This window comes from Drosophila serrata, unplaced genomic scaffold (genome assembly GCF_035046125.1).
Source record: "Drosophila serrata isolate PLE 108 unplaced genomic scaffold, ASM3504612v1 contig_190, whole genome shotgun sequence".
Classification (NCBI taxonomy): domain Eukaryota; kingdom Metazoa; phylum Arthropoda; class Insecta; order Diptera; family Drosophilidae; genus Drosophila; species Drosophila serrata.
Genome location: NW_028257088.1, coordinates 66492 through 90010, shown reverse-complemented (window position 1 = coordinate 90010; position 23519 = coordinate 66492). Strand labels below are relative to the sequence as shown.

At 39.3% G+C, this 23519-nt stretch overlaps 4 protein-coding genes across 4 annotated transcripts; 3 read left to right on the top strand and 1 right to left on the bottom strand.

Annotated features, from left to right (window-relative positions):
* Positions 1 to 70: 70 nt before the first annotated feature.
* On the top strand, positions 71 to 2679 carry LOC110178203 (lymphokine-activated killer T-cell-originated protein kinase). The gene is made up of 3 exons (XM_020945239.2): positions 71 to 449; positions 1119 to 1477; positions 1542 to 2679. The coding sequence occupies exons 1-3, from the start codon at positions 187 to 189 to the stop codon at positions 2117 to 2119; spliced, it is 1200 nt and encodes a 399-aa protein (XP_020800898.2). The 5' UTR covers positions 71 to 186; the 3' UTR covers positions 2120 to 2679.
* On the bottom strand, positions 2629 to 6101 carry par-6 (partitioning defective protein 6). The gene is made up of 3 exons (XM_020945240.2): positions 5561 to 6101; positions 4942 to 5170; positions 2629 to 4876 (listed from the first exon to the last, which is right to left on the bottom strand). Exons 1-3 carry the CDS (start codon positions 5636 to 5638, stop codon positions 4107 to 4109), a joined length of 1077 nt encoding a protein of 358 aa, XP_020800899.2. The 5' UTR covers positions 5639 to 6101; the 3' UTR covers positions 2629 to 4106.
* Positions 5947 to 9333, top strand: LOC110178119 (ubiquitin-conjugating enzyme E2 S). Its single transcript, XM_020945138.2, has 3 exons — positions 5947 to 6936; positions 7415 to 7885; positions 7944 to 9333. The coding sequence occupies exons 1-3, from the start codon at positions 6928 to 6930 to the stop codon at positions 8091 to 8093; spliced, it is 630 nt and encodes a 209-aa protein (XP_020800797.1). The 5' UTR covers positions 5947 to 6927; the 3' UTR covers positions 8094 to 9333.
* Positions 9334 to 10546: 1213 nt separating this feature from the next.
* LOC110178085 (uncharacterized) lies at positions 10547 to 12415 on the top strand. The gene is made up of 5 exons (XM_020945089.2): positions 10547 to 10803; positions 10927 to 11236; positions 11306 to 11382; positions 11513 to 11933; positions 12016 to 12415. The coding sequence occupies exons 1-5, from the start codon at positions 10586 to 10588 to the stop codon at positions 12277 to 12279; spliced, it is 1290 nt and encodes a 429-aa protein (XP_020800748.2). The 5' UTR covers positions 10547 to 10585; the 3' UTR covers positions 12280 to 12415.
* The last annotated feature ends 11104 nt before the right edge of the window (positions 12416 to 23519 follow it).

Here is a 23519-nt window from a genome sequence, read left to right as displayed (position 1 = left end):
TATGCCTTTTGCCTAAGTGTGACCAGCTGTCTTGGATGAAAAAGAGCGCTCTTCAGCTTTATTAACGGAAAACCTGGCGACCACACTAAGGCGACCGTGTGCGGTATTTAAAATACTTTGTGGCATTTTGCGCGTCGTCTTTCAACAATATTTTTCTGACAATTGAATTCAATTAAATCAAAAACAATGGAGACGCCGCGCCGAAAGCTGCGCGACTTGCATCTGGAGAATGTGCAGAACAGCAGCACGCCCATCCGCATTCCGCCCTCACCGATGCTGAAGACGCTCCTGGGCCACGGCACCGGCGTCAGCGTTTATCGCCTGGACCGGTCGCCGCGCCAAGGCCAGATACGTTCTCCGTGGGCGGTTAAGCGGATCACCCAGAATACGCGCATCAGGAAGGATCCGTTGTTCAATGAGCGGATCGTCTACGAGGCCGAGATCCTGCGGTAAGTCCATCTCAGCCGGAGCGGCACTGGCCTATATTCCAGCCGGCGCACGGGAAAGCGTCTTTCCGTTGGTGTGCGTGGGTGTTTGTGTGTGTGGTGCAATGCGTTGTTAAGGGTTTGATGCTGCGTGTGCCATAGGGTGATTCGGTTTATGGGTCAATCTCAAATAAAAGGGTGTTTCGGAAGAGGATGGAAATAAACTTGAATCTCAATAAAATACTTAAAAATTGTTAGCAAAATGAATAATCTTTCAAATCTATCTTTGCAAAATTAATATTGGCAATGACTTTTACATAATAATTCTTAAATCTACCTTGAATTTCATATGAATGCATATCATAATATAAATATGAATAATGTATTTTTCATAACATTTGGTTATCTTAAAAAAACACGCAAGGTTGACCCAAAGGATTTCCAACTAGAGATTTCGCTAATCGGAATGTACTGATTTGTTTTGTTTGAAATAAGAAAAGTTAATTTTCTTATTAAATATTAATTTTTATATTATTAGTTAGCAAAAGTATAGGGGGTTTTATATAATTTTAAAAGGCCGACACGTTGATTCACCCTAATGTGCATGCGTAGCTGGTCCTGCGATGTACACTCTGCATCCAAGATGCGACGTTATCCTAGAAATAACAATAGTTATCCGAAACTATATTCCAGGAAGCTGCAGCATCCAAATATCGTGGGATTCCGTGGCGTGGTCTCTACCGGCAAGGGCGTGGACACTCTAGCCCTAGAATTGTGCTCCACATCGCTGGGCTCCATTCTCGAGGAGCGTCATGACGAGGACCTCGGTCCGCTGCCGCCGAAGAACACACTGAAAATGATCATGGACGTGGCCATGGCCTTGGATTTCCTGCACAACGATGCCCGCCTGCTGCATGGTGACCTCAAGTCGTTCAATGTTTTGGTCAAGGGCGAGTTTGAGATCTGCAAACTCTGCGATTTCGGTGTATCTCTGCCGCTGGACGAGAACGGCGAGGTAAATAAGCACAAGAATCCCGAGCTTAACTATGTGGGTACGTTTTTTTGCTTCAACCCAGGAGGGAAAGGAATATTCGCTCATGGAGAAATCTATTTTAGGAACAAGCCTTTGGTCTGCTCCGGAGGTCATTGACGAGGTGGAGATCATTGACAGCAAGGCTGATATCTTTAGCTTTGGCCTGGTTATCTACGAAACCCTGGCATTGGTGCCGCCACATACCCTAGAACTGGATGCTGCGCTGGGGCAGGACCTGGAGAATTCCCACGACTTGACTGCCGTCGATCATGAACACCTGCAGCGCAAGCTGCTTAATTACTCCGACGTCGAAGCCAATGGCGAGGCGACGGCTGATCCTTCTAACGACACCGAAATGAGTCACGAAAATGAGACCGCGCCACAAGAGGCGGAACATGATGATGATGATGACGAAGAAGATGAAGATGACGATGATGGTGAAGAAGAGGGTGACGTCTCTGACTTCTCACTGAACAATCTACAATCAGCGTATGGGACACGCCCGCCACTGCCCGTTGCCTTCCAGCTCAGCGACGACTACAACTGCATCGTGGAGCTATTCTATCTATGCACAAATGCTCTCAGCGAGGATCGACCTGCGGCCAAAACCATTTGGCAATGCCTCGAGAATAATACTGCGAATATGACTACAACGGACTGATTATTCATTGTCGTGAGGTAACCACAACAGAAGCTTCCTCTAATTATCTGGATTTCCTTTAAATATAACTTTTTTTTTGTTGTGCCAAATCTGGCACTATATAAGTTAGGTTTAATGTACATAATGTATTCCAAATGGAAGCCAAGAGATTTAAGCAATGAAGAAAGGCAACTTAATTCTTCCAAAAAGCACTATATAAATATTTAAACATGGCCACAAAAAGGGAATAACGATTATATCAAACCAAGAACCTTACATTAACCTCCATACATTCGAACATATAACAATATGTATGAAAAATCGTACGGTGTTATGCGTTTTCTTATCTTAAGGACTTTGATTAAATCCTCTAATTTTAATCCAGTTTGAATAAACTAAGAAATGAGCTTTGACCATGCGTACATTAAGTACGAAAACTAAGCATAAGACTTGTTGGAAATGTAATTTCTTTCGTGTGCTGTATTGGTCCGCAGTCTTTGAGTTTTTTCAGAAAAAAAAAAACAACTCGGTTACAAGGTTTGCTTATGATTTATTAAAAAATAATAATACATACATCAAAATATATAGGTTTTCTTTTCGCTTTGTTGCTTTCCTTTCGTATATATATTTATATAGGGGGTGTTCGGGATACATATAAGGTTCGTTTTTGAGCTCCTTGTGCCCAGCTAGGGAAGGGGTGAAGGCTGTTCCGGGTTACGCATTTATATATAGTTTTCAGATTCGCTTGCTATCTAGGATATTTATATTCCGTGTTGTAAGTTAGTGCCTTGCCTTGTCGCGTTACAGCAAAGCAGTGTCTTTTCACGGTTTGTTTTGATTTTGTTGAATAAAGTGGACACAGACTTCTCAATTAGATCTAAGCAGATACGTGTTTTATATTGATTTTGTATAATATTCTCTTGTATATATAAATATATTATAAAAAGTATCGAAATTGCTCTCTTGAAGGCAAAGGCGCTATTGGTGTTTTTCGTTTTTCGTTTTTCTACTTGTTAACTTTATCTCCACAGTTTTGTGTCTTTTTCTTATAATTCTTTTGAAATACAATTACTACAACAAATTGAACGAGTATTGGACAATATTATTAAACTTCCTTTTTTCAATTTATTTTATGTTTACACAAATAAAATAAATTTAAAAAAGTACGTCACAAAATAATAATAAAAAACATTATAAAAATTAAACAAAAAAATACAGTGTTTGTGTATATATATATAAATAAGATAATAAACAAATAAAATGAAGCTGGGATAAAAAGTACACCGAGTTTAATCGTCGTCTCACACGTTTAAAAAATATAGATTCTGCTACATCAAATGGAATGTTTTTGGTTATAAATTAGTCGTGCTTGTATATATGATCTTTGTTTCGTTTTGAATTATTAATTAAGTAAATTTCTCTTTCTATATATGTATCTCTCTCTCTTCTCTTCTGTCTTCTGCATTTGATGCTCCGCCTCTGCCACTATCTCACTCTAATCTAAGGCAACAAGCAAGAATAATAACAAGACGTAAATCTTACAAATTTAAATACACACAAAAAAATATTTATATATATCGATATATTCCGAGGGTGGGAGAAAAAAGGGATGACTGACTGAACTGCATTCAAAAAACGTGCAAATGAATAGTTGTTGGGAGAGTTTTGAGGAATGTTAATGAGGGGACGAAATCGAAAACTCTGCACAAATAATAATTGGATCGTTTAGCTCCCTACTCACTGCAAAAGCCAAACAAAATGCTGCCAATACGGCATATGCTCATCACTTTTCAGACACCCTTCGCAAGGCGCAGTCGTTGAGCAGTGACAGTGAGTAAAATAGTTTGGTAATCAATTATAGTGTCCTAGCTTGCATAATTTTAAATAATTGACTCGAGAGCTTAAGAACAACACTTTTTCTGGTCTTTTTCTGGCTTGCCTTTGCGTAAGTCTTTCCGATCTGATTTGATCTGTTAATGAATATGATGCTGATGATGGCTAGCTAATCCTACAAGTGCAGCACTCCATCCTTGACATCGCTGGCCATTATCGTGGACGCATTGGAGGCTGCCTGCTGGTGATGCGACGAAGGTGATGAGGATAATGGTTGCGCCGACGTCGCCACCTGGTTGTGATTGTGATTGCCAGCGGATGTGGATGTGGGACTCTCGTCGAGTGTCACCCCCGTGAGGTCAACGATATCGTCCTGATCGTCATGCTCAATCTCGTCGGAGGTGTTGGTATTATTGGTGTGATGCGATCCGCTCGAAAGCTGACTGTTCCGCGAGAAGGAGCCGCGATGTGTCGAGGTTAGAGTGCGCTGATTTGCCGGCTTCACGGTAATGATTAGATTAGAGCTATTGGCCACCATCATGTCGGTCACCTGGTCGAGGGTCTTGCCAGCCACCTCGATGCCATTGACCTCGATTACCTCATCGTTGACGGCCAGCAAACCGGTACTCTCTGCCAGACCCCCCGGCACTAGGCGGGATATAAAGATGCCCGGCTGTTTCTCCAATCCGCTAGCCGTTACCCGTACGGAGGTCCCATCTCTGATGTAGAAGCCCAACGGCTTGTCGCTGCCATGCTTAAGCAATCGCACCCTTCGATGTGTTTCTGGGACAATATCCACATCTATAATGGCCGACACCTGACGGAAGTCGTGGGGAATCGATATCGACGGCGCCTTGGTCTTTACGGGCGTGTGTCCCATCAATATGCTGCCGATTAGATTTCGCGGCTTCATCGTCCCAAAGCCAGAGTACTCGTTCAGGTCATCTGCGGATAGAGGATATAGACGTGGTTAAAGGGGCAGTGCTTGTAGGGTTCTTACACACTCTCACCTTTTCGCTGAACTATAACTCGCAGCAGCGGACGTGCCGTCTTCAGGGCCCGGAGAAAATTATCGTCGTTGTTGATCGGCAAAAGATCGTTGTCCCGCGGATCGATGTACAGGATGAGAAACTGAATGTTGGCCAACTTGTGGAGCTGTTCGACGAGAGCCGCAAACTTGTCGAAGCTCTGCTCCGTCTCGTTCCTCTTGAAACTCCAGCGCCTGAACTCCGCATCGAACTATAGAATAAAAAGTGGGTTTAACAACATTCATGATGATTTTAAACTAATAACTAGACTTTTGTAGTTTAAGAAGTTGCTTAAGCATTTATAATTAAACTGTTTATAGAGTGTTTTTCTTTCTCTCCCTCAGAATAATCAATCAGACTCCACAGGTAGTTGTTAATGCATTTAAGCTGAGCCAAGGGCGAGGCCACTACAAAGTAATATATGGATATCGAAGTCTCCAGTTTCACATCCCAGAAGTAATTGATCGCTTGTTTAGTTAGGAATCCAATTTCTATGCGCATGAATCAGCAGCTCAGGCATCGGAGAAAGAAATAGGGGCGTGGATGGCGGTGGGGCGGCGCGTGGGGTTCTCTGGCGACCCGGATCCGTACTCGGACTCACCTTGGATTTCACCTCGATCAGAACTGTCTCCCCTGTGGCCGCCGTGGCAGAGGTTGTGTTTATCTTGTTCTTCGACATTTTGCCTTGCACTGCTCCACGCAATTTTCACTCAACACAACACCCAGTTGCCAGTTCAGTTTCTCTGGGAAAAAAAACCAAGCTGATCGTTCAGGATCGGACGATGGAACCGAGCCCGTGGCAAACCGAAACGAACCGATGGCGGGAGCACCGAAATTAAAAGGCTGCGAGGCCAATAAATTAGAGTTAGAAATCTAAATTAAAAACTAATTAAATAAAAGAAATGGATGGAGGTGGATGGTATTAAATCTCGTTCGGGCGAGTGTTGGTATTATTTATCGGCACGGTAAATACATTTTTATCGATATGGCAAACGGCTAACCCTAGTGCTCAACAATGCCAAATGTTTGTATTATTTTAGAACTGAGACATATTGCGAGGCGAATTTTATTTTTATAAGTGTGTATCAAGCAAATATAATTAATTTATTAACAGGCGAACTTTAGAAAAAATCCACAAAAGCTGATTGCTGTCCATCGATATATCGATTGTGTATGAGCAGCCCTGAACGCGCATTAGTGTAGAGACAGTTTGTTTGCTTCGGCTATGTGGACCTTGCAATGCGCTACAACTGGAAGGTTGTCGTTAATTAAGCCATAAATATAGCATTTTTAAATAAATAAAGGCAGCTTTGACCTATAATTTGTAATAGTTATTAGTTTTCAAAGTTTTTTCCTGTAAATAATCTTTAAAAGTGTTGTTCAAGCAAACGACCCGAGGTAGTCGCACAGACCCTACAAGTAGGGCATCGCTTAAGACGAGGGTTTCTGTAAATGGAAACTGTTTTTGTGTGTTGTTGTTGAGCGTGAAGTGCAAATGAATTGGGAATTTGTTTAGAAAAACTCCACAACAACAACTGCGAAGGCGAGCGATTCAATTTCAAAACAATAACAAATCTAGAAGCCTATTGCAAGTTTGTCGAAAATCAAAACACGGCAAATCTGAGGCCCGCTGGACGAGTCATCATCGCGGAGCGTGTGAAAACAGCAGAGGAAAACACAAACAACCGAGAAAGAGGAGGGAGAAGTACTGAGAAGGAGGTGGGATAGGAAAAGCCAGGTAGCCAGTGACCACTTTTCCGCACCAACGAGACGAGGAAAGCGTCCTCCAGCGTCCGAAACGCGGGCGGTGAAATTGCGACGTTCGACGCACTCGGTAGCTCAGCTGCAGGAATAAGCTGACGCGAAACCTTGAGACACACACACACACACACGCAGGCACTCACGTACGCACACAAGCCAAGAGCAGCAGCAGCAGGAAGTGGAATTGGAACTGGAACTGCAGGCACCATGAGTTCGGTAAAGTAAACAAAATGTGAAACAGAGCCTGAGAATGTCGTCAAGCATTGGACTGGCGGCAAAAGCTGTTTCCGCTCCGCATTTACATATATCCCAATGCCAGGCAGTCATGGGATATAGAGAAAACCTTGAAACGATCTATTTGTAAAGAACGGTTTTCCGAGTGCAATGCTATTTTCCAGCATTTGCTGGGGACTTCCAATTAATTCCAGTTCAGTAAAATATGTTAAAAACTCCTATAAAAGGAGTTATCATTATATTACATTATATTAATGCAAACATCTACTTAAACTTAAAATAGCTATTTAAATCGACAATAGTAGCTTATGGGCGGATAGTTGTCATGTTTCTTACTTTCCATTAAAGATATAGTAGTTTAGCCCACAAATTTTGGGATATAATTATTTTATCCCTTTATGGTTTGATTTTTTTTCGTTTAAGAAAGCAAACTAATCGATTTAATTGTTCCTTTTTGCAGCAATACTCGAATGTGGAGAACCTATCGCCGCAGACGATACGTCAGGTGATGCGGGAGCTGCAGGAGATGGAGACTACGCCGCCCGAGGGCATCAAGGTGCTTATCAACGAAAGCGACGTGACGGATGTTCAGGCGCTAATCGACGGACCCGCCGGGACTCCGTATGCCGCCGGCGTTTTTAGGGTCAAACTGACGCTGAACAAAGATTTTCCGCAGACGCCGCCAAAGGCGTACTTCCTCACCAAGATCTTTCATCCTAATGTGGCCGCCAATGGCGAGATTTGTGTAAACACACTAAAGAAGGACTGGAAGCCGGATCTGGGCATCAAGCACATACTGCTCACCATCAAATGCCTGCTGATTGTGCCGAATCCGGAGTCAGCGCTGAATGAGGAGGCCGGCAAGATGCTATTGGAGCGTTATGATGACTACTCGCAGCGGGCGCGGATGATGACGGAGATCCACGCCCAGGTATGATCTGTAAATATTGCAAAAAATATCTATTTATAATTATTTTCTTTAACTTCAGCCGGCAAAGTGCGGTGCGGGTGCTGCTGGCGATGCCAAAGACGATGATGGACCCTCGACGAAGAAGCATGCGGGCCTGGACAAGAAACTGCAGGACAAGAAGAAAGAAAAGTTGCTCAAGGAGAAGAAGCGCATGCTGAAGAGATTATGAGAGGCATAAGGCGGCGTTCCATGGACTAGTTAATCAACCAGGAGCAGTAGCAGAAGAGGCAGCAGAAGCAGTTGAGGGAAGCGAACGGAAACAATGGGGTGGGCAATGGCGCGGAATGGCGGCAGGATCGGAGCTATGCTGGATATAATGGAGCAGGCGCGCTATGAAATTTTACACTGATCTGAACAAAAAAGAAGGAAAATTAGAAAACAAAAAATGAGAACAAGACACCGATGATATCCAAACGGACATAAAAGCTGAGGCGGTAATCCGATAGGAATCGGTAGAGGAGAACGGGAAGGAAGAACCACTCCAAAGAAAAGTGCATCCAGTTACCATATACATATAAACGATTATTTAAACCACACACTTTTGTGACAGATGGCACCGGTCATCCGGAGGAACTAGCATGTAGAAACAAAAAACAATTCAAACCAGAAGCAACCAAGAGAAATGGAAAACGCAAACCATCTCCTAAGTTATTAATGTAGTTCCCTTTTTTGTCTAACACACCTACACACCTACACACACACACACACATACAAATGAGCTATATCCTAGCATAATTTATGTAATTAGATTATAGAAAACAAGGAGAACATTATCGCCTCATACATACCACCATCACCTCTCCAAGTCTCTCTAAAAAACATCACCAACTTACCTTAATTATCGTTTAACTAACGGGGATGCACAATCCCTTTTTTTTAATTTTGTGTCCTTGATTTTAAAGTTGTATCCATTTAGTTTCTAAACTGAATATTTCCTTGATTTGTCTTGCATAGAATTAAGTTACAAACAAAAACAAGCACACACACATCCATCAAACAATCACAAAAATACATCAAATTATAAGCGAAAATGAAAGAGAAACTGTAAGGGAATCGCTGGCAGATGCTGTAGGGATTTAGGCTAAGTACTTATAGCTCTAAAAACACTCGATGCGAAATGAAGCAAAGCGGAGAGGAACGAAACGGCACGAAAATGGCACGGTGATAAGTGCTTTGAAAACATCCTTATCCTTTCGTCCGCCAAATCCTTTGCACTGATAAGGACTTCTACGGCTCTCTATCCCTTTCTTTCTCAAATTCTCTCTCTCTGTCAGTCATTCTCTTTTTTCACATCTTTCGTTCGAACATTCTTTACCACACATACACACACACACACACACACACATAATCGAGGGCGGAGAGTAAAAAAGCAATAAAAAAGAATAAAATTCCAGAAAATAAAACAAAAAGAATTTTGATATCGAGATAGTTTTTAACCTGTTTTAAAAACTCATTTCAATCAGTTCATAATCGCAGTTCAATATTTTTCTGAACGAAGTTATAGGACTACAAGTTTAAGTAATACCACATATCTATGAAAAATATATTTCTTTTTAGGCTTTTTGGAATTGAAAAACGAAGCTAGGTTGGTAATTTTCTAAAACTGTATATTCTATTCTTATAAATATTTATTCAATGCGCATCTGTGCGATGTCTGTATGTTCATACGTGAGTACATGCAATAATTAAATCAGCTTGACTGCCAGACAAATTGATCTTCTTATCAGCAAGCTATAGAAAAGTTCGAATTGTGGAAATGGAAAAATGGGAACCCCATGAATTACAGCTTTTATGAGAATGCCGCATCTAAAGTTAGAAAGTTCTTATACCCTTGGAATTTGCAATTCAATTAAAGGATCGTATTGGTAATCGGTCGCAACTAAGCTTAAAATATTCCCATTTTTTGAATCAATATTTTTATATAATATAAAAACATAACATATATGTATATTTTTATATCAATATTTTTATATGACATTTTGATTTCAATAATTTGACTCCTTGACTGCGTTACAAGCGTCTGATTAGAATTATAACCATTTTTTTTCAACCGATATTTATCTATATTTTTATATTCAAATTTTTCGACAAATCAAAATTTAAAAATCTCATAACTCAGTCAAAAACGCATTAATTTCAATTCGGAAAGCGACCGTATATTAATTTTTAGCAGGTTAACAAAACTGCATACTCCATTTAAAATTTAAATTTTTATCTGATTTTTGCAAATTTTCAAAACAAATTTTTTCGACCGGAGGTGGCTTAAAATATTCGCCTGTTGATGCTGATCAAGAATATATATGATGTATAGTGTCGGAAAAAATTACAATATCCTGCAATGGTAAAATTGTAAAGGACATTTGACAGTTTTAGATAAGTTTAAAATATTTGGCATATCGGTTTGTGATCGTTATCTTAGTCCGTATATATTCGTATTTATTTAGCTATATATATAGTTAGTTTGCTTAGTTTGTTGCACTTGTAACTAATCCCTTGGGTTATCGCTTCAGTCGCCAGATGATAAGGCACAGCAGATCCAGCTTTCCCGATTCGCTTTGGAAAAGCAATCCGATTGCGATTTCTGCAGAATCAGCAGAATTGGCATATATAAAGGGCTACCCACCGAGAAAGGTACTCAGTTAAAAAGTGAAATCCGTCGCGATGCTGTCGTTACTCCCCATATTACTGGGACTCTCCGTTCTCGGTGCGCTGCCCCGGGATGTAACCGGAAGATGTGTGCTGAAAACAGAAAGTCCTTCGCCCATGGTTGTTACAAGTTTCGGTTCAAAACATTTAGCCAACGGCAAACCGAGTGTATATGTACGAGAATATGGCGAATATATTGATATGTATTGCGGAGGCGGATTCGTTTACCATAGGTTTGTTTTTTTTTTTATAATCTTTTTTATTTAACCTTGCCAGGGGTTAATTATTGAACGAGAACTGTCTGGCAGACATATAGAGTTACGTGAATTTAATAAAACATATTTATATTCTTTTAGATCTTATGGTGGCATAATCAGCACATCTAATACAAAAATTAGGCTAGAGTGTCGATCAAATGATCTGTTTTATTCTATAACTAATGATGATCATATAACCAATATCCACTGTATGACAAGTACTAATCGAATGTTTGAGAGTGCGATCAAGTTACCCAATTGCGACAGTGATATGACCCTCGTCGTGGGCCACGATTTCGGTGACATCGGATCCCTAAAGAATGCCGCCCTGTGCTATGGCATTCTTGGAGCTAAGCTGAAATATTTTAGTTACACGACATTCCCCTCGAAGAATCGAATTGTCGAGAAGGTAAGAGCTAAGGAATTTTTTATTTATTTTGCAAAAGTTACAAAATTTGTACTATTCTTCCGTTTACAGACCCAAGTTGGCCAGTTAAATAGTCTAACATTGGATACAAATGTGACTAACTTCAAAAATCTGATAAGGAGCATCGAGTGAGTAGGGATAGCAACAGCTTATAAGGGTTTCAGATAAGCTTTAAAAAGAGAGTGCCCTTTCCTTTATACCTATGTTCAATGTTGCAAACAATTTATAATTCGAAGTTTTTGTTCTTTCCTTGACCAGCCAAAGTGAAATAGACACCTTCATATCGACGGAAAAGCAATTGGCATCGCTTTTTGTCAGCAACGCCTTCCAGTATGCCAGCCTGGCTCCGGATGATCAGCAACTGGACGGTTACGAGGGCTTTCTGGGCACCGTCTGGCTCCGTGTATTGCGCTCCGGCAACTGGGCTCACTGGCTATGGGCTCTGCGCGCGGCCACCGATGCTGGCGGTCACTTCGACGTCCGGATGGGTGTCTCCGGAACGCTGCAGATACCTGCAAACACTCTGGGTCCTTGCAACGTCAGTCGCCCTGTGATTATCGAACTGAGGGATGGCACCTCCCTGCCAGTGCCCGCCTACATCTGGGCGCATGTGCGCGCCGTGGAGGTCACTGGAGGAGCCGGAGACGAGTTTGTACTCATCGGCCACAATTCACCATTCGTACGTAGTCGAAATTCGGCTGAAATTTGAAGAATGTTAACGATGTAAATGTGCTTCTCATGCGGATCTTTATTCTTCGCAGTTCCGCAGCGACAACTCCCTGTGCTCCTCGATGTGCAAGCAGGTTCCGTGGCTTAGGAGCAGCCTTTTCGCCGGCCTCCATGAGTTTCCCGCCTACGGCCTGGTTCAGTGCTGCCGTGTGAAGGATGTGGCCCAGAAGCTGGACAATTTCCCCGGGGCATATATCAACACGGTTCTCACGACCACGACCACGACCGCTGCTCCGGTTTATGAAGACACAACGGAAATTGACGATTATAATATTCCACCTCAATATGAATATTGAAGACAATATAAAGCCATTGTTGTTAGCTCATTTTTTTGAAATTAATCCTTTATTTTCTGCATTAGTTATTAGCTTTCTATGTTTTGATTTATAGAAGAAACTGTCATATAAAAATAAAGATAAATATCGGCTCAAAGAATGATATTTTTGATCAGCATGATTTTTTCAAAAAATTTAAATTTTAATGGGTTACATCGTTAAAATTGTCATTACAGTTTTTCATTCACCGTTTTGCATTTTCTACTATTTTTAACGATCGTTTGTTTGGCACCTATATGTTATAGTAGTCCGATCTCCATACAATTTTACACAAAATTCTAGATTAGTATATAATGGCTTTATATCATATGTATATAAATATATATAGTCCACCGATTCGCCATGCTCTGATGTATATACTAGTAAAATTATATTTAAGTTCTAACATCCCCGGAACGAAGTGACTTCTACCGGCCACGTCTAAGAAATGTGTTGTGTTAAAAAAGTTGCAAGTCATTGTTTATTAGTGTTCAAAGTTAGTAACTGATCATACATACTTACTCGTCATAGGTACTTACTTATCATAGATACTTATTGATCATAATTAATTAGTGGTCATACCTTACTTACTGTTCAGAGTTACTCACTGCTCATAGATACTTACTCTCCAGAGTTACTTACTGCTCATAGTTAATTACTGATATAAATCGTCCGATTGTTCCTATGGCACCTATATATATATGTATGTATATAGTCCACCGATTCGCCATGCTCAGATTTATATTGTAGTAAAATTATATAGAAGAATATCTCCATAGTTTCATTGAAATAGCTTTAAATTTGTTCCAAAACTAATCTCGATCATCTGTGCATATGATTCCCAACTGGTTCTAACATCTCCGGAACGAAGTGACTGCTACCGGCCACGTCTCAGATATGTGTTGTGTTACAAAAGTTGCAAGTCATTGTTTATTAGTGTTCCAAGTTAGTAACTGATCATACATACTTACTGTTCATAGATACTTACTGATCATAGTTAATTAGTGATCATACTTACTTACTGTTCAGAGTTACTCACTGCTCATAGATACTTACTGGTCATAGATATGTATTGATTATAGATACTTACTGATCATAGATACTTACTCTTCAGAGTTACTTACTGCTTAAAATTAATTACTGATCATAGTTCTATAAATCGTCCGATTGTTCCTATGACAGATATATATATGTATATATATAGTCCACCGAATCGCCATGCTCTGATTTATATACTAGTAAAATTATATTTAAGAATAACTCCATAGTTTCATTTAAATGCTCTTAAATTTGTTCCAAAACAAATCTCGCACGTCTGTGCATATGATTCCCAACTGGTTCTAACATCTCCGGAACGAAGTGACTGCTGCCGGCCTCGTTTCAGATATGTGTTGTGTTACAAAAGTTGCAAGTCATTGTTTATTAGTGTTCAAAGTTAGTAACTGATCATACATACTTACTGTTCATAGATACATACTGATCATAGTTAATTAGTGGTCATACTTACTAACTGTTCAGAGTTTCTCACTGCTCATAGATACTTACTCGTCATAGATATATACTGATTATAGATACTTACTGATCATAGATACTTACTCTTCAGAGTTACTTACTGCTCATAGTTAATTGCTGATCATAGTTCTATAAATCGTCCGATTGTTCCTATGACAGATATATATATGTTTATATATAGTCCACCGATTCTCCTTGCTTCGACTTATATGCCAGTAAAACGATATAGAAGAATAACTCCATAGTTTCTTAAATTTGTTCCAAAACAAATCTCGCACGTCTGTGCATATGATTCCCAACTGGTTCTAACATCCCAGGAACGAAGTGACTTCTACCGGCAACGTCTCAGAAATGTGTTGTGTTACAAAAGTTGCAAGTCATTGTTTATTAGTGTTCAAAGTTAGTAACTGATCATACATACTTACTGTTCATAGATACATACTGATCATAGTTAATTAGTGGTCATACTTACTAACTGTTCAGAGTTTCTCACTGCTCATAGATACTTACTGGTCAAAGATATATATTGAATATAGATACTTACTGATCATAGATACTTACTCTTCAGAGTTGCTTACTGCTCATAGTTAATTACTGATCATAGTTCTATAAATCGTCCGATTGTTCCTATGACAGATATATATATATGTATATATAGTCCACCGATTCTCCTTGCTTCGATTTATATGCGAGTAAAACGATATAGAAGTATAACTCCATAGTTTCTTAAATTTGTTCCAAAACTAATCTCGATCATCTGTGCATATGATTCCCAACTGCTTCTAACATCCCCGGAACGAAGTGACTTCTACCGGCAACGTCTCAGAAATGTGTTGTATTACAAAAGTTGCAAGTCATTGTTTACAAGTGTTCAAAGTTATTAACTGATCATACACACTTACTGTTCATAGATACTTACTGATCATAGATACTTACAGGTCATAGTAACTTACTGTTGAAAGATTTCCTTTACATTTAACAACCGTTTCAATCGCAGTTATATTTTATAGCATTCCAATTTTTAATAAAACGAAAAAGTAAATTCTACAATAATAAAACATAGCTTGGAATCAAATTAGATAAAAATATGTTAAAAACTCTCAAAGTTTTATATTTTCTAAAAAATCTTCCGATTCTTCCTATGACAACTATATGATATAGTCGTAGAAAAGAGTGAGAGTTACTAAGTAAGTACTAAATGCAAACTTTCATTGAAATACCTTAAAAACTGAGAAACTAGTTTGCGTAGAAACGGACAGACGAATTGACAGACGTTGCAGTAAGAATTTAAGAGTATTTCTCCTAGTTTCGCCATACTTTTGACTTAAATAGTTCTTTAAGTATTATAAATATTTTCATTAATATAAGATCGATGCCCTGAACTCCTTCTTTTTAGCATCAGTCTAAATACTAATTGAAGAAGATCTTCCATAGATTCACTCAAATTTTGTCAAATTATTTATTTAACCATAACTATTTATTTCGATAAGAATAAGATGTATACCCATTTTGGCCAAATGAAACGTGGCAAAGGCCACAGAGCGACTAAGGGCCATTAACGCCAGGATGACGGGGAATTCAGCGGGCGCGAGGAGGTAAAAAGGCAAAGTCAAAGGCGAAAGGAATTTCTTGATTAAGTAATAGGAATGCCGGGTCGGTACAGAAATGTCAGCGACGGCGACAGCCATGAGTGTACCGTTTTATCTCCGACTTTGACATTTTCGTCCTGGCTCTGACAGTGCTGGCAGTAAAGACTGCCTTTCGACCAAACCGCTGGCCGTACGTACTATTTGATTTTTAATAAAAAGGTGAAATATATATATATATATATATAAGCCAATCGAATAGATACTGTTTACCTTTATTTTTCTTAGTTCTGATTCGGAAATTCTGTTTAATTATACGAATGACGATGCCATCTCTTAAACTGCGATTTGTAAAACTTTGCATAAATTATGCATAAAACAAAATAAAAAAACAAACTCAAACAATGCGCAATTGCTCCCCAGAGACTCATGTCGCTGCCATGCCCCCTTCAACCGGCTTTTTCTGAGGGCATTTAAGCCGATTTAAGTCGCTTAATACACATGCACAGGACACAGGTCCTTCAGCGAATACAAGGGTATATATGCGTCCGTGTATGGCCTGTAAAACTCAGAAAGTGTCTTGCAAGAAAAGAATTAATACTAATAATAAACGTATTATATTTTCTCAATTATGTATTATATAAATAATGGCTAAAGAATTAATCCTAAGTAATTAAACACTATGGTTAATCTTCGAAATGTGTAAAATATCTACTTTAACCCCAACGAATGACTCAGAAATAATGCTCTATGTTTTCTATTATAAAATATGATCCTTGGAAATCAGTTTAGACGGTATCTTAGGGTCGATTAAGCTCTCAAATCCTTATTACGCTTCCATCTTAATGCCAAAAAATGCGGAAAAGCTTCATAAAAGGGAATGAAATTACCACAGGCTCTGTGTGTGTGTGTGTGTGTGTGCGTGTGTGTGTGCGTGTGCAACTACGGAGGACAACAGCAGCGGCAGCAACAATCAAAAAATGGGCAGAGGTGGTTTAAAAACAAGAAATAAATAAAATAAAATAAAAGAAAATAAAGTAAAAATCCAAAATGAAGAGGGAAAAGGGAAAGGGGAAAGAGGAAAATAAAAAAAGTGAAAAGGGGAAAATGAAGTGAATCTGTGTATAAATTTAATTTGGCTTTTTTTTTGGTTTGTTGTTGCTGAACGAAAATGTCACATAATCAAATTTTTTAAACGCAAGCGATTTAAGAGTTGCGGCAGGGAAGGTGGCTATGCCGGGAGTCCTGGCTGGCCCTGACAAGGGGACGAGGACCACGACCAGCACCAGGATCAGGTCGGAAGTGGAGCAGGAGGTGGCGAGAGGTGAAGTGCTCTGTTCGGGACTCCTTGCGATGACATATGAAATATTAACAAGAGAGCGAAACTCCGGTCGCAAAATTTCCCATGCACGGAAAAGAGTGCGTGTTTTTGTGGCAACCGAGAGGGGGATGGGGATGGGGATGGGGATGGGGATGGGGAAAATGTGGGATGAATAATGGGCCAGGGAGGGGGAGAGCGGTGGGGCGAGGATCAAGCAAGTCGCGCAATTCGCCATCAAGCGTGAAAACAAATTTACTTTAACGATTTGGAAAATAAGGCAGTCGCTATGAAGCCCACCCCGAAAAGGATATACCCTATTTACATAGATAAACATATAACATATGAAAATAAATATAAAGAATAATGTATTATGTTATATTATATTATATTATATGTTATTTGAATATTTACTAGCTTTTTATATTATACCCTCCAGGGTATTTTAATTCCGGTCAAATGCTGTGAAAGAGTCATTTCCGACCCTGTAAACCATATATATTCCTGATCAGCATCAATCAGCGAATCTCTCCGGCAGTAAAATAAATTTTTAAAAAATTTGCAATTTTTTTCAAAAAGTGGAAAGAGGTTACATCGTTAAAATGTTTAAAAATTGACAAAAATTTGAATTTTTTAACATTTTAAACTGAGTATGCAGAATTATTAACCTATTAAAAACTTACATAGAAAAGCTTTCCGAATTGAAATTAATGCATTTTTGACTGAGTTATGATATTTGAAAATCTTTGATTTACCTAAAAAATTAACATATAAAAATAGTGATTTAATATACCTAGAATATATATATTTTATATACACACTTTGGCTTCTCAAAGTTTGCTGCCGTTCTTGTTTATTAATCAATCTAAACCAAAGTCAAATATTTTAAATATATTTGCTTTTACGGTAGATGTTTAAGCTGTTTTTTTTTGGATATTAAATAAATGAACACTTTTCGATTTCAATATAACTTATTAATATAATATAATAAAATAAATAGTAAGGTTATTTTATCACTTACCTTTTGCGTTATCCCCGTTCAAACAACATAATAACCCCTGGAAAGGGCACATCAGCTGGAAGATAAAGCCGCCTCCTCTGCCTGTCTGTCTGTCTATTTGTCTGTTTGTATATAAATTAGGACACATCAAAAGTTTGTGACATTAAATTCGGTGACTCCATACCCATTCCCATACCCAGTTCCAGTCCCAGTCCCAGTCCCAGTCCCAGTCCCCGGGTCTTTACCTCATATCACACATGCCGTCACACACGCCAACGATTGGGCCGCAGATAAATGTTTTAGCAGAATGAGTCTGCGGCGGAGCCTGGGAAAGGGAATGCTGATGCCGATGACAGTAATGATGCCACGCGGGCGCGAGAATTCCGGGTTCGGGTCCGGATCCGGATCCGGGTCCGGGTTCGGGTCCGGGGTCAAAGCTTCAAATACAACCTCAACCGCAACGACTACCTCAAGCGTGGCCCCAAACATCTTACAGTCTTTCCTCAGTAATCTAAGCCAATTTGTTAAAGTTTCTTGTGTTCAAGCCTATGGAAATGTTGCCACTTTTTAATTTTGCCTTCTTTTATTTTGCGAATTTACCATTAAATTGATTTTTGGTTTCAATTATTTGTTTTGAATGGATTTATTTATGTTGTGATGTGTATAGTATATATTATTTATTATACATTGCATAATATTTTATAAACCAAGTAACTCGTATTTCTTTTGGTATTTTCAAAGACTTAAGTTCGCGTGGTGGAGGTGCCACTGTGCCTCGCACACAGGTTGTGCCTTTAACCAGAACAAGGCGGTCACGATGAAGGTTGGCTTGATTAAATGCTCGCTGTGTAGGGGATGTGAGTGGGTGTGGCAGCGTGTGTGTGTGTGTGCGAGCGTGAAAATGCAATGACAACAACCCGAAAAAGGCGATTACAACGACACACACACACACACACACACACACTCAAATACCTGATTTTTGGGGGGCGATGCCTTCACGTATGCCATTACGTTTGGCTACGTTACGCATACGCCGCGACCACTTGACTTTTGGCAGTCACGAACCCCAATATCCTGGAGTCCGCAGACTCCGAATAGTGCCCCCTTGACACTGAACTTAAAATCGAAATACCATACAAGTTGAAGGGTAACTAAATGGTATAATAAATAAACTTCTTTATAAAGGTCTAAAACAAAAAAATTAAATTAAATTAAATTAAAAAAGAAATAAGAAGAAACAAAATAAAGGCTTAGTTATGCTTTTATTTAATTGTTTATAATTTCTTGTAAATAATTCTAAATTTCTTCTCCTGTGTCGCATGTCCTTGTGCCATTTCCCTTCCCTCCTCCTCCTCCCTTGATGCTCATTCTTATCCTTCTCATTCGGAGTCTGTCTGGCTTTCTTTTCTTACTCTCCCCTCACTTTTCCTTTCACTTGTTGTATATGTTGTATGTATGCTAACATTTTCCGAAAGGAAAAAGGAAAAGTTGGGCGGAGACTGAAGACTGTCAGCTGTTTGAGGGCTTCCACACACGACGGCTGACATAATGCTAATGGAATGGAAGCTGTGCTATATGCTGTCTCCGATTATAATGCTGCATGCAGCAGCAGCAGAGAGCCGCAAATGAGGGCAGCTAAATAAGCACTGAGAACACTGAAAACATTAAAAAAAACAACTAAAATTAATCAGGGAAATGCTGCTGCGGCAAGGACTGCAGCATGTTGCTTTAGAAAATGTTGCAAGCATGCATGTTGAGCAACAGGCCAGGATCTTTAGGAACTTTCTTAAAAAAATTCCCAATTCTTTATTAAATATGTGCACAAATTCAGGCTTCTGCTTTAAAAAACATAGCTTGGCTGTATGAATTAAAATATATTTAAAAAATTATTCTGTGTGTAGCAGCAATGTAAGGACCTTCGCGTCCTTCGCTTTCATAATGTAGTTTAACTCCTTCTGCCCCCTCGCTTCGCTGTGTGTGTGTGTGGGCGCGTCCCCTTTCGCCAATGAATATTAAAATATTTGTTGTTTCGTTCAAAAAAAACTTTTAATTGGATTGCAGCGTTTTTAATACTCCCATGACCCCCTCTCTTTTACCCCCTTGACCCTTTCACGAGCACTTTTCGTCGCTGGTCACACAAAAATTGTGCACAAAACTGAAAAATCAATTTAAAAATGGTCGTTTGTCAGTTTGACGCGTTGATATAATGAAATATGCAACAAGACCGATAAAAAGTGAGCTTGTTTAAATCCCCGAATAATCGGAAAATGCCCTGGCTTATACATGAAACGCCAACGTTCAGGTTTCAAAGCCAACTTTATTTAACTCGATCAAATCAAGAAAGAATATAAACAATTTAAATGTTTATATTTAAATAATAATGCTGACTTAAGGAAGACTTTAGAAACTCCTGTAAATATCCCTTCAGTATTAATCCTTTTTCAACTGAAATCAAACACAACGGTCATTTTTTCTGGTATGGTGGTCAGTTTTTATTAGATAAATTATACATTTTACTTTTTTTTTTTGGTTTTTTCACATTCCATTGGTTTTGTTTTTGTGTTTTTATTTTAATTTTTTTTTATAAATATTTGATCTACATATAGTTTACATATTCATTGTGTATATATATTTCATTTATAGCCATAGAACAATTATCACATCTTACATATGTATGTTGGCTACCCTTAAACGTATCCATTACATGTTTTTAGTCATATGTATGTTTGTGTGTGCGTGTGGGGGGTGGGTGTGAGTGTGTTTGTTGTGTTGTGCTGTGCATTGTTATAGAATGAATATAACCAAAAGGGAGTGGGGAGCGAGTGGGTGCATGCCAGAGAACTGCAAGGGTGGCATTTTTTGACACCCGACTCACACTCAACAAATTTCGGGTGCCGGTGCCACTCACCACCGGCAACTACAGCAACATGCAAACACCCACACAAAATCTTATGGGTGTTTGCAAACACCCGGCACATAGACACCCGATCAATGCGGTGTTTTTCTTCGACGGGTGCCGATCACACTCGCACCCAAAACGAACGGGTAGAGCAGGCATGCGGTGGTAAAAACACCCAAGCAAAAAAAGGGTTGTGGCAAAAACACACAGATATCACCCGGGTGTCTCGTAGACACTTAGGTGTTTGTGACGTCATTGCCTGTGTGTTTTTGTCTCGAACTCTTGTTAGCGATCGGATTCAGACCATTCCTGATGTCTCAGAAAGAGGTCAGAAACGGCTGATTTATTTATATTGCTATGGTATCTATATATATAAAAATGCTCTGTTCGTGTCTACATCCTTCATAGACTCGAAAAGTTCTGAACCGTTTAAGCCCAAATTTTTACACAACATGCGTTGAGGTTCCAGCTCGGTTATTGACTACTTTTGATGTTGATAGCTTATCTGCGGTTGCGAATATATCTATTTTTTTAGCGTTTCCAAGTGCCCCTACTGCTGCGCCATCTACAGGCAGCCAGCTGAATCAAAGCATTTCCTGTCAAACATTCAAAACATATTGAAAGAAGAAACTTGAAAAGTTCTGAACCGTTTAAGCCCAAATTTTTAGAGAACATGCGTTGAGGTTCCAGCTCGGTTATTGACTACTTTTGATGTTGATAGCTTATCTGCGGTTGCGAATATATCTATTTTTTAGCGTTTCCCCGTGCCCCTACTACTGCGCCCTCTACAGGCAAATCAAAGCATTTCCTGTCAAACATTAAAAACATATTGAAAGAAGAAATTGGAGATAAAAATTTTATTTTTTGTTCAGGTTCAGTAAGAAACGAAGTCATGCCACCAAAAAAGTCGAGATTGGGTCGTTGTATTCGCAATACAGAAGCAAAAAGACGTAAGATTACGAATATGACTGACGAAGAACGGGCCTCCTTCCGAGAGACTGAGCGGCTGAGAGCAATGCATGGGAACGCGTTAATATTGCTCGCAGGTGATTTCAGACAAACGTTGCCTGTGATTTCCCGATCGACACCAGCTGACGAGATAAATGCTTGCCTGAAATATTCTATATTGTGGAAACATGTACGTACATTACAGTTGAAGACGAATATGCGTGTCCAGTTACAGAACAATGACTCAGCCGACGTATTCTCACGACAGCTACTGGACATTGGGAACGGAAAGCTGCCAGTCAATGAGACGTCGAGAAAAATAGTATTGCCCGGGAATTTCTGTAATTTAGTTACATCGAAGGAAGAACTTATCCAAAAAGTGTTCCCCAATATCCGAATAAATTATAGGAATCACGATTGGCTCAGTGGACGAGCGATTCTCGCTGCCAAGAACAAAGATGTCTACCAGCTCAATCATGTAATCCAAAAAAGCATAGAAACTGACGAAATTACATATAAGTCGATAGATACCGTTGTGGAAGCAGAGGAAGCAGTTAATTACCCTACCGAATTTCTAAACTCACTTGATCTGCCTGGAATGCCACCACACATATTGAAATTAAAAATAGGTGTGCCGATTACATGCTCCGGAATATAAATCAGCCGAAACTCTGCAACGGTACGCGACTCGCAGTCAAGAAATTGATGAACAACATAGTAGAAGCAACGATCATAACTGGTCCTTTCAAAGGTGAAGATGTCCTCATTCCTAGGATTCCTATGATCCCGACAGATACACCGTTGCAGTTCAAGAGATTGCAGTTTCCCATTCGTTTGGCGTTTGCAATGACCATAAATAAAGCTCAAGGTCAATATATTTACGCGGAGAATGGAGAAACAAAGAATATTGTATACCAACAAGTAGTACAGAATTAAATTAATTTGAAAATGATTATTTTTTGTTTGACTTATTTCTTATGCGTTCAACCACAATATGCCACAGAGAAACGTGGCAGTCCATTTGGAGAATGGTCAACGTGTCTATTTCACAGAAAAAAATGTGCAAGAAAGAGTCCTGAATCGGCCAGCGACAACTCTGACTGCCTTCTTCACCTTATGCCAGGAAGATGATTTTGCCAGAACCTTGATGTATTCAGAAGTGCCCTCTTAACCATAATATGCCACAGAGAAACGTGGCAGGGTACAGCTAGTATTAAATAAATATATAAATACTTTTTAATCGCAAAAAATACTTAAAGCAAAAAACATAAAATATCCAAAAAAGGGATAATGATTTTTAAAATATTTGTTAATAATCATTTTAGCTATTGTTTACATAAAGTAAAATATTGCTACAAAAAGTAAGTCTCTTTTAATATATAATATTTACGATATACTTCGTAATTATTATTTAAATTAGGACTTTGAAAATGTACAGTTTTAATTGCAAATATGTATCTTTAGTCGAACTCGGATTCGTCAAACAGGCAAAAACAAAAACACGCACACGACCTTTTCTTGGGTGATTCTTTTCACCGTTCTTTTCTTAGACCATCTTGCTCGTACCCATAATAAATGCATGCATACAAAAAATGACCTGCGACCGATCGTCGCTTGTTGTGCCGCAGCACTCACTCCCACTCTTTGGGCAGTAACAAAAACACCCAGGCAAAAAAGGGTTGTGGAAAAAACACACATATGTCACCCGGGTGTCTCGTAGACACCTAGGTGTTTATGACGTCATCGCCTTGCGTTTTTGTCTCGAACTCTTGTTAGCGATCGGACTCAGACAATTCTTGAAGGAGTACAGTTATAAATTGCAAATATGTATCTTTAGTCGAACTCGGATTCGTCAAACAGGCAAAATCAAAAACACGCACACGACCTATTTTTGGGTGTTTCTTTTCACCCTATTTTTTCTTAGACCGTCTTGCTCACACCCATGCTAAAAATAGGCAT